Source organism: Etheostoma spectabile, chromosome 23 (genome assembly GCF_008692095.1).
Source record: "Etheostoma spectabile isolate EspeVRDwgs_2016 chromosome 23, UIUC_Espe_1.0, whole genome shotgun sequence".
In the NCBI taxonomy this organism is placed as follows: domain Eukaryota; kingdom Metazoa; phylum Chordata; class Actinopteri; order Perciformes; family Percidae; genus Etheostoma; species Etheostoma spectabile.
The window spans coordinates 8,395,126-8,415,084 of record NC_045755.1 but is presented as its reverse complement, the minus strand read 5'-3'; the positions used below and the strand labels follow the sequence as shown (position 1 = coordinate 8,415,084).

The window sequence follows — 19,959 nt, the reverse complement described above, 5'->3', positions numbered from 1 at the left end:
TACACACCCATTATAAATGCAGAAAAATCATAAAATGTGCACTGTACTTAAACAGCTTTTTCACAAAAACTGTAAAATATGTCAATCTGAAAAGATAGAGCAAAATAGCTGAATAGTTTGTGAACGTTTTAAAGTTTTAACCATGTCTGTAGGTGAAAAAATGTAGGAGGAGATACATTTTGAAGCTGAAGAAGATTTGAAGGATTTGAAGAGTGCTCTCATTGACTTTAATGTTAAAAAAAATTGTTTAAAAGCTTAATATTTGAAAAAGTATAAATAGCAGAAAAATTGCTGAAGAGGTCCAATAATCTGCTGAAAGAGCTGAAGATTTGAAAAGTTGAATGGTTTAAATAGCTGAAAGTATGCAGAAGATACGGAGAGCCAAAAAACGTACGGAAGACGAAATAATAATAATAATAATAATAAAGAACCGAATAACAATAGTTGGAATGCTGAACAGCATTCCCACTAAAAAATAATAAGTATGGGCAATAATAATCATTGTGCCGATTGCTGCTTATGCAGCACATCGGCACACTGAACTAGAAAATTCCGCAGAAATTTTATCAGTGTGCCTACTACTTGGTGCACATCCGAACAGCAAATAAACTTAATAAAAAATAATAAGTGTCTTAACCCTTCAGAGATATAACTCTTTAAAACCTGTTTAAGATGTCAGGATGTGTGTGTGTCTGTCTATGTGTGGTCTGAGAGAGAGGGGGACAGATGGATGTCACAGACAGACATACAAAGATGGTTGCCTGGTTATAAGGACCAATAGGAAGCCTTTCCTCTCTGTGATGTCATATCTTTGATATGTAGTCAGTTAACGACTGCACCTGGCACCTGCTGTTACCAGCTATTCAGAGACTGATCAAGCTCTCACAAATGATATACACCAAAAGGATACAAGATATCAATTAATTGAGGTGCTCGTGGGCACCACAAGGCCCTTGTGAACTTATTGATATAAAATTATGTGATAAACTTTAAAATGTGGGCGTATCAGCGATGTAAAAAAGTCCTTCGCTCTGCGTTTTGCTCAAATGTGGACGATGTTTACCATTACAGTGAATGGAGGAAAATTTGGAACTGTTCTCACTTGAAAGGTTGCTGAGCAGGAAAGTATCATCATATCACATAATGAGCACATTGGATGAAACTGACAAGAAACCTACGTTTTGATGTATAAATTGTCCATGACAAGTTAGAATTGTTGGCGTGGGAGCAAGTTATAGAGAAAAAAAAAAGATAACTTTTTTAGTCTCCCCACTCTGTCCCCCACTCTAGCTCCGAACATTCCGCCACTACACACACATTGGAAATCTGAACCGGTCTGAAAACGGGACGTACGTAACTGGGATTTGGGAGAAACCGTGCTTGATATCTGAACGCCCATTCAGCGCAATAAACACAAAAGTCTTGTCTTCGGTTTAAACTTTTAATCAGTTCTACGTTAAAGTATGGCGACACAGCATGGTGCCAAAGGGGGGGCGTTTTGAGCAATGTGTGCGATCCCGAACATTTCCATTCAAGTCAATGAGAAAAGTTTGCCGGTTTTTTGCCGATTTCGGTAAAACCACGCGGCAAATCTCTTAGAAAAATCATAGCACACCATTCCCGATCATTACCCACATTCGGTGTAATGTGTTGCGCGTGTTGGCAACGCTTTGGGACTAGTAGCGGGACGAAATTTGGCGGAAGATGGAGAATAAGAAATAACTAGAAAATTCCGCAGAAATTTTATCAGTGTGCCTACTACTTGGTGCACATCCGAACAGCAAATAAACTTAATAAAAAATAATAAGTGTCTTAACCCTTCAGAGATATAACTCTTTAAAACCTATTTAAGATGTTAGGACGTGTGTGTGTGTCTGTCTGTGTGTGTGTCTGAGAGAGAGGGAGACAGATGGATGTCCACAGACAGACATACAAAGTATGGTTGCCTGGTTACTAAGGACCAATAGGAAGCCTTTCATCTCTGTGATGTCATCTCTTTGATATGTAGTCAGTTAACGACTGCACCTGGCACCAACTGGTACCAGCTATTAAGAGACTGATCAAGCTCTCAAACAAATGATCATATCACCAAAAGGATACAAGATATCAATTAATTGAGGTGCTCGTGGGCACCACAAGGCCCTTGTGAACGTATTGATATAAAATTTATGTGGATAACTTTAAATGTGGGCGTATCAGCGATGTAAAAAAGTCCTTCGCTCTGCGTTTTGCTCAGAAATGCGGGGCGTGTTACCATTACAGTGAATGGAGGAAAATGTGGAACTGTTCTCATTTGAAAGGTTGCTGAGCGGAAAGTATACATCATATCACATAATGAGCACATTCGATGAAACTAGACAAATACCTACGTTTTGATGTATAAAATGTCCATGACAAGTTAGAATTGTTGGCGTGGGAGCAAGTTAAGAGAAAAAAAAAAAAGAACTTTTTTAGTTCCCCACTCTGTCCCCACATCTAGCTCCGAACATTCGCACATACACACACATTGGAAAACTGAACCGGTCTGAAAACGGGACGATACGTAAACTGGGATTTGGGAGAAACCGTGCTTGTACTGAACGCCCATTCAGCGCAATAAACACCCAAGTTTGTCTTCGGTTTAAACTTTTAATCATGTTTCTACGTTAAAGTAGGCGACACAGCATGGTGCCAAAGGGGGGGGTTTTGAGCAAGTTGAGCGATTTCCCGAACATTTCCCATTCAAGTCAATGAGAAAAGTTTGCCGGTTTTTTGCCGATTTCGGTAAAACCACGCGGCAAATCTCTTAGAAAAATCATAGCACACCATTCCCGATCATTACCCACATTTCGGTGTAATGTGTTGCGCGTGTTGGCAACGCTTTGGGACTAGTAGCGGGACGAAATTTGGCGGAAGATGGAGAATAAGAAATAATAATAATAATAATAAGTATGGGCAATAATAATCATTGTGCCGATTGCTGCTTATGCAGCACATCGGCACACTGAATAATAAGTATGGGCAATAATAATCATTGTGCCGATTGCTGCTTATGCAGCACATCGGCACACTGAATAAGTATGGGCAATAATAATCATTGTGCCGATTGCTGCTTATGCAGCACATCGGCACACTGAATGATCGAAAATGCAAAACTGAAATCTTAACTACATATGTTGTGACAATTTGAAAGTAAATGTATATTCCATTGTTAAATGAAAATCAAGAAGTTCTAAGCCAATACTATTCGATCAAATCAGTGACTTACTGTCCAGCACGGTGACTGAGATGGGCTGTTTCTGTTGGATAGTTTGTGTGTGAGGGAAGCGAGCATAGCAGATGTAGTCATTCCTGTTGTCTTCTGGGAGAACGTTGGAGAAGTACAAATCTCCATTTAGAGCCTGGGACACTCGTTTATCCAGCGGAAGTCTCTGAAAGTCTGAAGGGCAGGCAGAGAAAGAAAGTTGGTTGGTGGTCAGTTCATGGTTTTCTAGGGGTTCCTCAGGTGTATTTTCCATTAATTCTCTCCACAAATACCTCAGGATTTAAGCCTGCATGTATAGGCAGGGTCATCACCATAGTGTGTTCTGACTGAATGTTGAACACACATTACAGTGTGCAATCCTTTTGTCTTGTCCATTGAATGTGGGATTCCTATGTCCTTGTGCCATGAGTGCAGATATGTATACATGCAAAGGACTCACTGTTATCCATCCAGAAGATGACAGGAGGGGGAAGCCCTGCAGGGGGTCGGCACTGCAGCACTAGGGAGACCCCCATCTGCACCACAATGGCCTCATTTCTCTCCTTCGACCACAAGGGGGACCCTGCGAGTCACAGAAACATCAAACAAAGGCACTGGAGGCCATAGCTTCACAAAAGCCCAATGGAAATAATGTAATTTAATATAATTAGAAGTCTTACTGGACTGTCTGATGACAATGTTGTTGGATACAGCGGTGCCGTGCTCGTTGTGTGCCGTACACTGGTATGTTCCCTCATAGGCCTCAGCCTTTTCTCCGCTGATGTCAATGACCAAAGTTCCTGACCCAGGCTTCATCAGGACTTTAGAGTCTTTTTCTACATCAAAGTGGGTCCCATTTCTTGTCCATGAAAAGCTAGGATAAACAAAAAACTTAATTCACTCTGGGTTTTCTAGGCTAGAAGCAATGAGGAAACAGGATAAAAGACAAAAATGACAGGACGTGGCACATTGTTGGCATATCTGTTCAAATCATCAAGATGCATTGTGGTCTGTTCAGACATACTGATTGTAATCACCAACTTCATAGCACGTAGTTTGACGGATTCTAACTTGATTCAGGGCCGGGTGGCCAATCTAAACTGTGTCCAATTCACTCTGCCATGTGTGTTTCTCAGGTGGTCTCCATGACAACAGTTGCTATGGCAATTTATATTTCCACCATGCTCCAGGTTAAGTTGAAACAGATCTCTAATTTCCCAGAGATGACCATACAACTGAATGGAAATCAGGTTTTCCTCTTGATTTCTGAAACTCTTGAATCTTTAGCACACCATAATCAAGTTTTTTCCCCCTTAATTATACTGTTGACTGGAATAGTTACCAGTAAAATATACTAGCAGAGTGTGTGGCTGGGATGCATAAACAAGCATCAGTGTGCTAGGAGGAGTGATTGTCTCACCTGGGATGAGGCTTCCCCTTGGCCTCGCAGTGGATGACAATGTTCTCCCGCGGATCAAAGATGTAATCCTTTGGGGACTGTAGAGTTATAGTAGGGGGTTGGGGCACTAGAGAAACATTAATAGAAGCATAATTCAGACACACATGCAGTGAAATGTAAACATAGCGCATTAGGGAGCTTAAAGAATTAAGCATATGCATGCAACATGCATTCACACACTCAAGTGTAACACCACCAGGAGCTGCAAACACCTCTATGATCTGATAACAACTTACCAGCCCCATGAACTGACATAAAGCAAGCACCACTCCAAAACAAGCAAGTCACTTCACACAGTAACAGTGTTGAGATAACAGCATGCACCTCTATCATTACTAGAACACACAAAAGCAAGTTAAAATAAAGTTTTGAGTGCAAAAAACTCAACACTAGAAGTCACAGCAGTGTTGGAGGCAACTTACATCCTTCCAGTACTTTAGCTTTTTGTCCAGTGTGACACGCCGTACCACAGTGATAGAATATTGAGGAAAGGTGTTAGTTTTTGCAAGGTGTCAAGCACAAGTTTAGGTGAAATAGTTGCTCGTTCAAGTACTTTGAAGCATTTTATTGAGTCTGCCTGAAGTTTGGGAGATGATTTCCCTCTTTCTTTTGTGAAGACTTTTATGGCTTTAGTTTCATCAGGCAGGTGCAATCAATGCAAGAAAAGTAGTTGAAGACATAATAATGTCATGATATACTGTATGTAAGGAGACAGACTTTGTAGAATTGTATTTCGTAACTGAAAGCCAAAACCTGGATTCCATGCTGAAACATGCAAAGCTGAAACATAAGAAAACCAGTAATCTGCTACTAAATCGACAGCAACTCAAGAGCCCATTTAGTGGCCCATGGAGGCTGTGATGTTCTTCATTATGCCCCTGCAATATTAAAGCGTTAAATGGATTTTCTATTGCTGTTGGCCATTGAGCCTGAAGTGTTGATGCAAGCAAAATAGTTTTCAACATTTACTATTTTGGTAATCATCGTAAAATTGATCATGAAATGGACAATACTTACGATCAAGTGGCACTTCCAGCGCTGAGGTTGTGTGACTCAAGAGTATCAATAGCACGGCTCCAAAGCCTGGCACCCACTTCCTGTTCCTGTCCATGGACGGGTGTGTCATGATGAAAACCTTCTGTCCAGATTCAACTACGCGATCAAGGCAGTCAACAGAGTGACACAGTCTGAATCCACACTGCAGAGAGGTACAAAAAGAGAGTATATTTTATTCTCTAAAATTGGTCTTCACAATTGTTTTTTTAATGAGAAGTCCATACACTGACAAGTCTCAAAATGTGTATATATAATCTCCGTCCAATAAAAGGAAAGATGTACAGTAGGTACGCAGAATATTTAGTCTGAACCATGAATGGAAAGTTTACTTTCCTGTAAGTTCACCAACATTCTTAAAGTTCAACATCCAAATTAGGGAGTGTAAGTCACAAAGTGGCTTGTCCGTTATATAGCATGTCATTCTGCCAACGTAATGACTTTGGCAGGAGGAAAAGACCCAAACAAACTTGATTTTAGATCTTCTAACTTTAACAACTTCAGCATCCTGCAATTGTCAGTCCTACATTCTACAAATAACACATGAAGTGTTTAGGCATTCTTTGTGGAACTAGCTGTTGTCACATTGCATTGTTCTCAAAACAAGATCGCCACTGCTTACTAGAACATCTAATGTGCAGAAAGATTTCCCCAATCTAACACGTGTTTGCCTGTTAACATATGGCATGTGAGCGCACTCGGCCGGAACAATCACAACTCTGCTGCGTATATATCTGCACACAGATTGGCACTTGCATGCATAAACGCACCACATTAGTGGAAAGATCCTTGCCAGTGTGTCGTATAGATCAAAGTTACACATGAGTGCAGGCCCATGAGCGTTATCTTCTGTTGCGGGGTGGACCATTAGAAAGAGACACAGATTGATACAGCTGCCACAAACACATTGAACCATGATGGCATTAATGGTGTGTGTGTGTGTGTGTGTGTGTGTGTGTTTGTTTTCCATTTTTTATGCTTTGTCTTGCAGTGTGTGAGCCTCTGTCACATGTGCATTTCCCAGAACTCACTTATTAGCAAATTGGTATTAGATCACTGCACCAATCACATCAAGATACTCCTGTGCATACAATGTTTTTGATGAATTGCACAACAGCAAATTCTTCACGTTTAGAAAAAGACATTAATTATGAGCGCTGTACTGAAATGATTTATTGAAATCGATGACATTTTTTTCCATTGCATGAGCCAGTTAAATCACAGTAGCCAAAGGGAGACAGTAACTCAGAAGGCTGCGATGGATTTTCAAGGTGGAGCAGTGTGCTGCTGTCAGGTAAATGGCTCACTCCACCCTGACATCTTCATTATTCATGACATGCACATGCATCTTTGCACAACGTAGACTCACAAGCACGTGGATACACAGGCAGAGCACACACACAAATACACAAGGGGGTTGAAGTCTTCAGAGGCAATTGAAGGTAAAACTATCAAGCTAGCTTGATAGCCAGGTCTGTAATGTCTCTACTCTGCTGGAGAGAAGGCATGTCTGGCAACATAGGGAGAGTATCGGTGATGAACACACAGAAAGTAGTGTGTCAGACTGTCTCTAGCTGAGCTAGGCAGAGTGTGAGAGCTGATACACCCCCAGGTCACAGCTAATTACGCCGACACGTCCTGTTTGATATTACTCTCACTAGTTAATCAAGAGAGAGGCCAACTGAGAGAGAAAGAAAGCAACACAATGTATGTTATGCACTGAATGCATTAAATGAGGGCATGCACAAATAATGTTCTAATCTCATTGTGAAAAAGGCAATGGTATATCATGCAAATGTAATAGCCCATCTTCAGATTAATAACAATAATGCTCCATGCTGCTGCAGCAAAAATCCTTCCCCCACAGCAACACATATATTAAGCCATGCTGGACCTCCGGTCATTCTCTACCATTCTCCTGCTAGGGCTGCTTATAAATGGGACTTTTGTAAAATAAAAAAAAATAAAAAATTAAATACAAATAAAGCCAGAGCGACACAAAGGAGAAGTGGAGCTGGATGATTGGAATTGATTATTAGATTGTACAAATAGGTAAAAATGAAGACATTCAAAACATTATCGAGGGTGAAGAGGAAAGGGAAAGAGAATTTTTTGGTAAAAAATAAAAAATAAAACTAAAGGTTTTCTGATTATAATCATATCATAAACTACGTTATTTGAATGTTGGCCGTTGGCCAATGAAGAATTGAATTGACGCATGGTAGTGACGCAGGACTGGCGGCTGTGTTGTTAGAAGAAGAAGATGATGGCTGCTTACGAGCAAAAAAGAGTTTCAAGCATCCTGGAAGAAGGACGTTCGCTGTTGTAAAGGAGCCCGTAAAAATTTACTTAAGGCATGTTGAATATTTTTATTCCAGTTTAGAGGTCTATGTGAATATTCATGAATATAATATATAATAAAATCTGTAGTACTGTATGTCAGCTGACATCCTTATTTTTTTTAACATTCCAAAAATCTTTATTATCAGAAACTTATGGGTTTGAAAAAGTATGAGATTGGGATTTTAAATTTTTAAAAGAAATGCTACTAAATAAAGACGCATTCTCAAATCACACTTCAATTGAGAAAATCAAATATATATATATATATATATATATATATATATATATATATATATATATATATATATATAAATGCTACAGGTAACTGCTCAGCAATTTTCGTTGCACGTCAGCTCTAATATGTGATATAAATGATAAAAGCCTATTATCATAAATAGGCGTAGGGCTTAATGGTCAAAGTAAAATTTGCTTCAAATTTTTGCTCTTAAAGGAAGCATTAGGATTAAAATCATGCCTTTCTGAAAATTAAAAAACAACAACCCTGAAACAGGTTATACATTTTGGGGACATGCCTATTGGCTTTCTTGGCTCAGCACGATACTTTGCAACAAACAAGAAAGCTTGTGTATTTTCTTGTTTCTAGTCATTACGTTAAGCTAAGCTAACCAGCTAATTATATATAAAGCAACTATTTTTGGAAAAAAAATCCCCCAACATGGAAATGTAATATAACTCTTTATTTTGTCCTTTGTGTCTGTCTGTTTTATAATATGTGACCTGGGTCACCTCTCAAGAGAGGCAGAGAGAGATTAACTGCCCCGGGGTAAAAAAACAAATCAGTCGACAACACAGATGATTCCCCAAGCACGGGCACAAACAGAAAACAGACACAGACATAAACTTAGCTGCTATGTGCAAATGTCAAAATCTCCATATTTCAACAACTTAGAATGCCACTAAGTGTTAACAGCCAAAACTGATTAGACATTCCTTACAGCCTTTGATTTGCATGATCATGCACCATCAAATAGAACTTTACACCTGAAAAGGGCAAACAAGCTTTTGTACCTGTTTAACTGTGCAGCCTGAATTTTCCATACTTACAGGCTATACCACAAGGCTGTACTGTGCTGTGTGGTGAAGACATTTCCCTTGAGGCAAATATTATCCAAAGCCATATACAGCCTTACATTCCTCCTTAAGCTAAGTGGGTAGTAATCATTTGCCGTTGCTCATTGATGACAAAGAGGATTTAAAGGAGGATGAGTGGGTAACTTTGGCTAGTAGGCGGGTCGTCTCTCATCCTCCTCTTTCCCTCTTTTCTCTGACTCATTGGTCAAAGCCCAGAGGTCAAAGAGTCACTCTGCAGCTCTGCCTTTCCATCTTGATCACTCTATACTTGTCTTTCTTTCACTTCCTGTCTTCCTTCTTCTATTTCACTTTCATTTTGATCTTTGCCATCTTTCCTGTCCATGAGCAGTGTCATCCAGTTTGTCAACCTGAAATCGACAATTTTCATTACATTACGTGTCATTCAGCTGACGCTTTTACCCAAAGCAACTTAGAAATTGCTATATATGTCAGAGGTTGCATTTCTCTGGAGCAACTCTAGGATAAGTGTCTGGCTCAGGGACACATTAGTTGATGTATTGCAGTGGGAATTAAACTCAGATCTCCAAAACCAAAGGCATGTGTCACAGTATGCGCCATCACCAACCTTTAGGCCTCAATGTTAAATTTGCGCAAAGGAAGGTGTTCAGTGGATGTTTTAAAATGGACACTTTAAAGGATGATAATGGCAGATGTCCAAAAGCCATTCCTACATCTAAGCCTTCAAAAATGTCAAAGCTTTATTCTCAAACATTCTCCCAAAAGATGGCCGCCCTCGGTTGCTCCTTTCCAGCTCAACAGTGAGAGTTTGCAATGACAGCCTGTACTAGGAGTCTTCGTTAATGAATGAGTCAATATGACTCACTCCCATATAGAAAGCCATAAAAGTGAACCACACAACCCTTATGTAAGTGCTTATTGTAAATGCAATTCAGCGGCACGGTCACACAGCAGCTACGCTTCTGAATTAATCCACTTTTTGTTCCTGTTGGCCACACCACACATTTGACTTTCCATAACCTGGATCTATTCCCGCTGAGCTGAGCACTCAGCATCTAAGGGGCTATTGAAATTAAATTACCGTAGATTTAAATTATAAGTTGTTCAAAATAATTTGGTAGTAGCTTATTGCAAATTTCAGACATGACAGACCTTGGTATTAACTTCTTAATGAAATTACCTCAAAAAGCAATCACTACATATCCTCAGTTGAGAGGAGAAAGGACTTTGAATATATTAAATATTCAATATACCGAGAGCCAACAATTCTCAAACACCAAAGGATGACATGAAGCCTGCTGACACAAACCCAACTGTCTTTCTGCCTTTCAGTTTGCAAACCCTGAAGCAACGTGCTAAGTTGGTCACTCCGCAGCCTTCAGTCACACTGAGAGACACTGAGGCATGACAGCCTGACTAAACAGATGAGTGGGGAGGCAAAGGGAGTCAGGAAGAGAATTAGAAGTGGTGGTGGGGGGGGAGAGAGAGAGAGACACAGTCATCTGCAGTCACATCAGATCACAGTAACAGAGGTATTTCTAAGACAATAGACACGGAGTCCGACTGCTTTTAGCCAGACTGGACTCTCTCATCTGCAGCTGAGTAAAGAGACAGATCACTTTTTGAAAACACTTTGATGCAACATTGTACGACAGATTGTATACTATAACTTTTAGTGTGTCATGAAATTAAATTCAACATCAGTCGTGTTTTCTTCGCAGGCTGAAATTCCACTCCTTTGGGTAGACAATCAGCACATGCATCATAACACACTAACCAGACGACACTGAACTGCGGTGGCCTTCGAGCCTTCATACGGACTGAGTGTCTCCAGTAACCAGGTCACTAGAATAGGAGCTGTGAGCCATGAGAGTCCCCACAAACCCACAGAGAGAAACTGCAGCCTAAATGTGAAGCCACCGTGACTGCAACTTTACTGTTGACATTTGAGAAGGCAGACTTTTACACTTTTGTTAGGGGGGATGTGCATCTCAATTTTTTCTTTCTTTCTTTCTTTTGAAAACACCCTTAAAACTGTGGAAAAAAATAAATATCAGTAGTTGAAACAAAAAGCCAAACTCTGTGAATCTAACAAGATAGTGGGGAAACAAAAAAGAGGACACTGACAACCCTTATCTAAATACACATAAACAGATACGGACCAACACCTGACTATAGGAGCTTTAATTTTTCGCTTTTTCTCATACAGGGTTGGGATGTTGAACCAACTTCCAGTGTCTAAAGAGGAGGAATGCTAAATGTATACCAATGCCAGTGGATTTGACATCAGGAAAGACACAAAGACATACCAGTCCTCTGTGTAAACACATGAAGTAGGGGCTGACCCCGAGTAGAGAACACCAACCTGCTTTTAGTCTTTGTCTCTATATCTGTCAATTTGATAACTTTATTGGCCATCTGAACTGTCTCTTGTTCCCATATCTCTCTTTCTGTCTCCCTCCTTGACAAACCCCCATCAAGCAACCGGTCTGCCATTAACAAAGCTCATTGTAAGGTGAGAAAATGGTCTTATGTCTTCAGGGGCAAAGCCTTGACTGGACTTTTTGATCAAAAAGGAAAACAAAGGGGTAGCACTGCATTGCTTATCCATTTTGATGGATGGGCCACTATTCATGCATGTTTCATATCTTTTTACTAAGTGAAGTATTATTTACTAAAGCACATTAGTGCCACAGACAATAGTTGGATAATGTTACACTTTCCTTACCTTGGAAAGTAAGGAGATACATTATTTGAGGGATGGGAATAAAACACTCACTTTCGAGCTAAATAGAAGCTACGCAGGGTGGGATACAATACAACACTTGACACTGGGAAATGCAGAGGTGAGGTGTGGAGTTTATTTTAAAGGCAAAAAAGACTTCTAACCTCTAGTGAAGATGAGGTAATAGCTAACTTGCATTACTGGTGTGGTTTTATTTCCAGGGAAATGTTGATCAGTAAGCAGTGTAACTGTTGCTCAAAAGCACTTAAGTCTCGTTTCCTTGTCAGGAATGAAAGTTAGCATCATTATTCAACTGATGATTTAATCGGAAGCCGTCAGCTACAAGTTATTGTAAAATAAGCTTTGACTAACACCACTTCTTTGCAGTAAAAAGGACAGAACTGGCAGCCTCTTTGTGTCCTATAGCCCCCAAACCGGATCACACACAGCCATCTAATCACAACAAACTATCTCAGCATCTTTTTGCGCACATACACACAGAGGGCTTTCCCTGTTTGGGGACAGTTTTTCTAGCACCATCCACAGAATCCCCCAGCGCCTGCTTTTCTCTGAGGCTTTGTGAAGTGCTGATGGTCAGCACGCCGCCCCCTCCCTCATCCGCACTTCTACAACCACCCCATGGGGGCCATTGTCCTTCATGTTGTTTACCACTGGCATAACGCTGAAACGGCAGCAGGGGTGTTCTAGGGCACAAGGTGATGCCTCCGGGAATAAAAAATATATGCCCACAATTCAAACGGGTTCTTTATTGCCTCAGAAAGTGTGCAGTAATGACAGAAAAGAAAATGCACAAATACATGTTGGGAAATTTAGCTTAACCAATTTTCAGACCAGTTCTGCTGTGTCCAAAAGCAAGATTCTTTACAAAAAAGGGGCAGTGTCCTCTGCAGAGGTGAATGCAGTATTCTTCATTTGCATATAGTTTTAAAACGTGGGGTTTTGTATGAGCATGGTGTTGGAAGTACAGTCTCAAAAGACAAATGTACATCAACATTTGGCCAATTTGACATCAAGCCAAGTTCTTAACCAATACCACATACAATATACAATAAAAGAGAAGGTAAAGCTTGTGCCTACTGCTCAAGGAGGCATCTGACAGGATACTGCAGGAACACACCTATCTTGGAGAGAACGCACGCACTTAGAAGAAAAATTGAAAGTGAAACATATAATTATCTATCTAATGTTATTCATGTAATTAAATGGTTTAACAGTGAAATGTAGAACTACACTACAGACCAGAGTCTCTGGTAATAGTGACAACCAAAGGTTAAGATTCAAAGATCTGCTAAGCCCTCCTCCCATAACCAACTTGTTGCAGTAGGTTCCAGTGGATCTCCCAGCACTTTTAAACCCCTGATATGCATAGCCTAAGAGAAGTGTATTAGTCTTTCCTGTTCCCCTGTTTCATTTTTCTTATTTAGGGAATGTGAGCGGCCCTGCCCTTCCATGAACTGAGTCTTAACAGCTTTGCTCCAGGCAGATTCAGGTAACAGAGTGATCCTCCCTGAAAAGTGGGAGGGGAAGGACATCTCAGAAGGTGTAACACCTCCCATTTTATAATGGACTGATGACAAAATGCTTACAAAAATAATGCTCACTCTAAAGTGTTCTTTAAGTGTGTTTTCTAAAGTGAAAATAAAAATAAAGGATTTTGTACATGCACAGTATGTATTTAAAATACAAGCAATGAACATTCAAAAATATATTGAAATTACTGTAAATTGTGATTTTGTTAAACCAAGGTGCAGTGTTAAACGCTAGACTCAACCATGTGTAACTCGTAAAAAGCCATTACTGACAGCTGCCATTTACAATTTGCTTCATCTGACATCCAATTACAGCTCTGTGATGTTTGGACAATTGCACACATTTTGCCAGGCGTATGGACTGGTTTGTTGGCTGCCCGGGGCTTGGTTGGGTGTTGGGTGTGTGCCCGTGTGCGCAGTGTGTTTGTGACCAAGTGTGCAGTGTGTGTTTGTGTACTGCCCTCTAAGGTCATCTTATCAAAAGCCGTGGGCTCAGCCAGAATAGAGGGTCACGCTGGCTATATTTGTGTGTGGGGAGTTTTATGTGTGTGTATCTGCGCTTGTGCTTGCGTGTATTTATGGACAATATTGTAGGTATGACATTAAAACTACAAACTGAATCTTGTGACCGATCATTTTCTAGCCAATAAAGTGATACATTCTAGTGGAAACAGAGGTTTGGGTGTAAATGTTTTTTATAAATATGTGTAAACCGGTTGTAGAAAATATCTGCACAATAATTACCTTTATATGAAATTCCTTTAAAATTGTAATTTCAATCAGTGTATTTCTCTCTCCCATTTGCCAGTCATAACCTTCCTTTTCAAAAAAATCTAGTATTATAGCGATCCAGTACATTAAGTTGTAAAATTGTCTGCAAAATCCCTGTTATAAAGTTTGAAGTATGTGTCAGGTTTTAATTCCTCATACCTAGTAATGTGAACGGCAACAGCAACACACAATTATCTAAAAACTGATTGTCTTAAAAAAACAGTATGTTTCAGATAATATTCAGCAGTGGTGTATGATTTACAAAATAAACTTGTAGCCGATGAGCTACACCATGCAAAATAGAACCTAAAATCAATAGTTTGTCTCATTTTAATACAGTGTGACAATGTGAACGTATCCAGCTGAGGTTGTAAACCAGCCAAGTCTCATTGCTATTCCTGGGTGCTACTGCTAGGTGAAAGGTATTGACCAGCAGATGGATGCACGTGGCCTTGGTACGTGACTCTGGGTTTTGCTGTGATGCGGGTTACAGTGTGTGTGTGCGCATTTGTATGTAGTGTCTGTGTGTCCTTCAGGTCAAGATTGTTATACCTTTTATGGCTGGTGTTCCTACTGTATACATCTTTTCCATTTTACTAGGTCGATCAAGGTCTGAAGACCTTGCTTGTTGCAGCTTCATCACACCCTTCAAAAGCGCAGTACGGGACATTCGGCGTACTGATAATGTATCTATTCTTAGGACTAAAAATGCAAAGGTTTTCCCCATAGAGTGTCAAAATTGGTAATGTTGTGTTGTCTGCGGTGCATGAAAGTACACAGTAAATTGTATGGTGGTGGTGAAAAGGCAACAATAAGGATAGATATAGAAACATTAAGGATAAAATAAGAGCGATATAGTGTATGGGGGGATTGAAGTAGATTAGGCTGAAATGTTATAGGACAGAAAAGTACATGATGGGATGGGAACGGGGCAGGAGGTGAGAAGGGGGAGGGGACTGATTGACACGTGATGGCAAAGCAACAAGCTGGCATGCCCATTTTTCTCCTCATCCACCCATCTGTTCGTCAGGATTACTCATATAGAGAGAGGGGTGGAGGAGGTGAGAGGAAGCTGTAGGAGGGCAAAGACTGGGTTAGGAGAGGGGATCCATCACCACAACCTACAATAACTGAATTCAAACCACCTTTCCATGACATATTTTCAGTAAACAAAATTTTGTGACTCACTGTTAAAATTATGGATCAGTGTAATATAGTAGAGTGCTCTCATGGGGCTATTCAGGTAGCAGTGATAGTAATGAGAAGAGGTGGAAACATTGTAGTGGTATGTTATGTAACACTGTGCAGCAGTGCCTGCTCTACTTACTAAGACAAGGCTCCCTACTGACAAATATTAAGCTATATTTTACATTTTACTTTTCTGAGTTTTCTTTTAAACAAACAAAAACTTCAAATTCAGTGTGCGTTATTTGTATCCATAAGGCCTAACAAATGAGTGTTTCCTTATACAACATTTGCAAAGCCAATAATGTTTAAACCGCAGGAATTTTTTGGGGAAATAATAGGATAAAATAAATAGAAATTAACAATTTGGAAAAATGTGCTGTTTTATTTCATGCATTATGCCTGCCTGTGTGAAATAGCATCTGTGTTGTGTCATGTGTCAGCAGGTGAGCAGAAGGTGACGCCAGGACATGTGGCTCCTATTTTTTTCAGTCGTGTTCAAAGTCCTCGTCCAAATACATTCTGGGTATTCATATTGTCATGTCACCTTTCTGGGTGTGGACATTTTGTTATTTTCAGTGTGGTTGTTGTTGTTTTTAATTGACGCTTAAGGCTTTTTGTATGTTTACATTTCACTGTATTCCAAAAAGAATGCATAGCTTTTAGTAGCACATTGGCTGAATTAGAGATTGATCTTTAACTCTTTCAATAACAAAACAGTCTTTTAAACATGAGCCCAAACTGACACCACATCTACTCACTAACATTCTTTCACTTCCCTTATGAGGGGTAATTTCTGCAGCTGTGTAATTGTACTTATTTTGTTTTTATCATCTTCAAGGCAAAACAAGCCTAAAACCTTAAAAAAAAAAACTCACAGCCACAGGGACGGTGCACCAGCATTAAGCTACTGTACTTTGCTGGGTAAATATCTGTAGATACCAAGAGCGCACAGCAAATTGTATGGATCAGTCAATGCCAGCTGTAAGACAAGCCTTAACACTTTCCATCAATGCTGACCTTTCATATTTGAAGTACAGTCATGGTTTAAAAAAATAAAATGCCTTTCCACTGCATTTCCAAACATGAATATGTTTGTAGTGCTGTCAGTGACAGCCACATAAATGTACATCCATTTAGTGCATATATGAATCCAAGCCACAGTACAGCAATCCCCTCAGGGTGACAGTAAACACAGGACACAGCAGCCCATATCACTGGGACACATGCCCACAGCCAGACAGCTCATTAGCAAAAATTGTAATCAAAAACTAGAACAGGAGGTTTGGGTGTTCAGGAGAGACGCTGATTCACACATCCAGTAACATCAGTGTGAAGCCTACACAGCATGTAGGAGCAGAAAATAACGTCACAAAACACCAAGGGTTAACAAGAGCCAAATAACAGATACAATAGGAAAGCAGAGAAAATACATTCATTTGCAATATCTGACGTACCTCTGAGGATTAAATCTCAGCCACCGTCTGTCTTCAGGAAGTGGTTTAAATCTGTGACAATGAGAAGGACATCACCCATTAATGGGGCTTTTTTTAACTCAAAATTAGGCTTTTGAACTAACCTGTTCTTAAACAGTGTACATTCATGACACCACACGGTATAATCTTATTCCGCATACAATCATAAAAACTGTGCTGACTATTATTGCCGGTGATATTGGGCAGACTGGTTGCAAAGGTGCAGCTTTTAAAACTCTTCTTAGAAAACTGAAGTCCCTGGTTGACAAAAGAACTATCTACTGAACGCAGCCAAATATAATTGAGACAAAGGGACATATTTGGTTCTCAAAGCTAACAGACTTGAATCCATTCATCAATACAAGGCCAGTGTCACACACACAGCACAACATGAATACATGGGCACATCCTCCTCGCTCTCCGGGGAATACCCAGTAAATTAATGTGTCTTGCTGAACACAAGGACCTTCAATCAATAACCAAAATGTCTCCAGCCAGTTTTATTACTTTTACCTCCATACACACAAATGACACAGTGCCCCCCCCCCCACACACACACACACACACAAACAGGCTTCCCTTCGTGACCATGAATGCATTATCATAATCTCAGGAGGGACTCTCCATTCATCTCACATTAGCAAAACAAATGTGACAGACAAAGAACACCGGGCAATTTAGACGTGTAGCCATTAAAACTGTAGTTAGCTCAAGAGAAGAAAGACTAATTATGTGAGTAGCCATTAATACGTCTAGGTCGAACCGTTTGAACTCATTGGGTATCGTGAAGGATGAGGAAGGACTGTTTGAACTCCCCGTGATGACTTGGGTGAGTAGCTCTTGTCACTGAGTAAGAGAGAGATTGGAGGAACGCCAGCAACCCAAACCAACCCCAAGCCATGACCCATTACCATGGAAACAGATGGATGGAGAAAGAGAGAGGCACACAGGAAAAAAAGGATTATTTGTTAATGGCTAACATCATTACGTTTACATGAAAGTGTAAATGTACCACATTGAACTGAATGAATTTACTAACCAGGACTGAACTGAATCAAAAATTGAACTGAGTCAACTGAGACCAGAGAGGGCAGAGATAAAGAGGGGGGGAGATGTTAACGAACAGAGACAGGGATGCACCGAGACATCAGAAGACCCCGGCAGGAGAGGCAGAGCGAGGAGGATTGAAGAGAAAAGAGAGAGATAGAGAGAGAGCACATGAAAAAATTGAAGGGCAAGTGGGAATCAGAAACATACATTATTAATGTTCAACTCTAAAAGCGCTTCATCATTAGAGCGCAGGAGAGAGGGGTGGAGAGAGATACTACGTAGGGAAGAAATAGAGAGCGCTGTGAGGTGGCAGAAAAGAAAAACTAGCAAGCCTGACCCCAAGCTCCAACACATTGCCATGGAGATGAAAAGAGAGACAGACCATATGAAAACAAATTTATCATTATTTCAACTTTTTAGGAAATATGCTTGTTCACTTTCTTGCAGTTAGATAGTAAGATTCATATTTCTCTACAAGATACAGGTCACCAATGAACACATTCTATCTGTACAAAAACCAAAGTGTGAAGACGAGAATGTGCTGTTTTATGGCCGTTATGTACTAAGATTATTTCTAGGCCAGGAGCAGTGACCTTGAAGGGTCTCGGCTGGTTGCCTAGCAAACTTACAACAAGACTCCAGGAAGTACAACCACAAATTGTTGTCTTTACACTTAGATTTTTGTAACGTGTTAATTGGTGTGCTGTGGATTTTCTTTCCATCAGACAGAGCCAGGCTAGGTGTTTCTCCTTTTATTCAGTTTTCAAGCTAAGCTAAGCTAACTGGCTGTGAATATTTAACAGACAGACATGAGAGTGGGATCAAATCCTTTCATCTAAGTGGGCAAAAAAGCAAATGAGTGTATTTGGAAAGAGCAACATGACAGGCGTTTTAAAGTGAGCCTTCAGAAAAATGAATCAACAGAAAATAGATATAATTGGTTCCCTATATCTTCAGTAAGGAACTAAAATATCTCTATGACAACAGTGTGAATGAGAAATTAAAGCTCTGTGACTATTTAAACGTTCCCTGGTGATAAAGGCCAGGGTTTCTTTGAATGTCCTTAAAGACAACTTCAGTGAGGTCGCTATGTCTGATTATCAGAATCAGAAATCAGAATCAGAAATACTTTATTGATCCCCGAAGGGAAACTCTGTGTTACCGTTGCTCAGATATTAGAAATATAAGAAATAAAGAAATATATGGAGTGTGGATATTTACAGTTAAAGGAATATTATGATACAGTATTTACATAAATAACATAATTAAGGTGTTGCAATGGTGTTACTGAAGCTGTATGTCTCAAATTCCAGTGCAAAACCTCTCAGATCTACTATCTATCCCCTGTTTCAATTAGCTGCCCAGGTTTATGGATCCACTGGGAACCAGTCCACTGCATGTGTACATGGTCCATGGGGTGGGAGGAGATTTTGCAGGCTGTGATAAAATAACTTACCCGAGGCGTGACTAGAAATGTGGCTGGGTGCATGTGTGTGTGTGTGTTTGTGCGTGCGTGCGTGCGTGCGTGCGTGCGTGCGTGCGTGCGTGCTGCTGTCTACTGTAGCATTTATGGTTTTATTGCTATTATTGTTGAGACAAATTGCTTTTGTTTTCCTTTTGGAAATTCTTTATTGATTTTTTTTTACATACTCAAGGTCCAGATAAAAAGTACACACAACACTTTACAAGAGGGGTACAAACCAAACACAAACATAAATACATATAGACAAACTGACTACCAAAAATATCACAAAAGAAAGGCCCAATAATTAAAACAGGTACAGGTGCGTGTTCCAGCGATTCCAGAGTTTTGACAAATATCCAATATCACTAAGTGCAGAATTGGTTATAGCATTTATAATTGTATTATTTGACTCGGTTAATCGGCATGTGAATCTGTACATAAGATTCCTCAGCACAGCATGGAAGGTGGGAACATTACACGTCACACACAAATGGCTAGCACTAGTCAATTCTGGACGCTTTATCAAAATTCTAAATGCATCATTACATGCCACCTTTATCTTGTTTATCTTTGCTTTACTGTAGCTGCA

The 19,959-nt window shown here is 40.0% G+C and overlaps 1 protein-coding gene across 15 annotated transcripts in view; it reads right to left on the bottom strand.

The window, feature by feature from the left end:
* The window catches only part of nrcama (neuronal cell adhesion molecule a), a 1,100,153-nt gene that overhangs the window by 1,060,713 nt on the left and 19,481 nt on the right, over positions 1-19,959 (bottom strand). For 11 of the 15 annotated variants that reach the window (XM_032505052.1, XM_032505054.1, XM_032505061.1 and 8 more), the window contains exons 2-8: positions 16,838-16,888; positions 5,700-5,880; positions 5,105-5,122; positions 4,644-4,749; positions 3,904-4,097; positions 3,684-3,806; positions 3,248-3,418 (exon numbers count right to left, since the gene is read on the bottom strand). In XM_032505052.1, the coding sequence (XP_032360943.1) occupies positions 3,248-3,418; positions 3,684-3,806; positions 3,904-4,097; positions 4,644-4,749; positions 5,105-5,122; positions 5,700-5,808 (721 nt within the window). In that variant the 5' untranslated portion in view covers positions 5,809-5,880; positions 16,838-16,888. The remainder of the gene's footprint in view (positions 1-3,247; positions 3,419-3,683; positions 3,807-3,903; positions 4,098-4,643; positions 4,750-5,104; positions 5,123-5,699; positions 5,881-16,837; positions 16,889-19,959) is intronic. The other 4 variants (XM_032505055.1, XM_032505059.1, XM_032505053.1 and 1 more) reach the window with 3 other exon arrangements.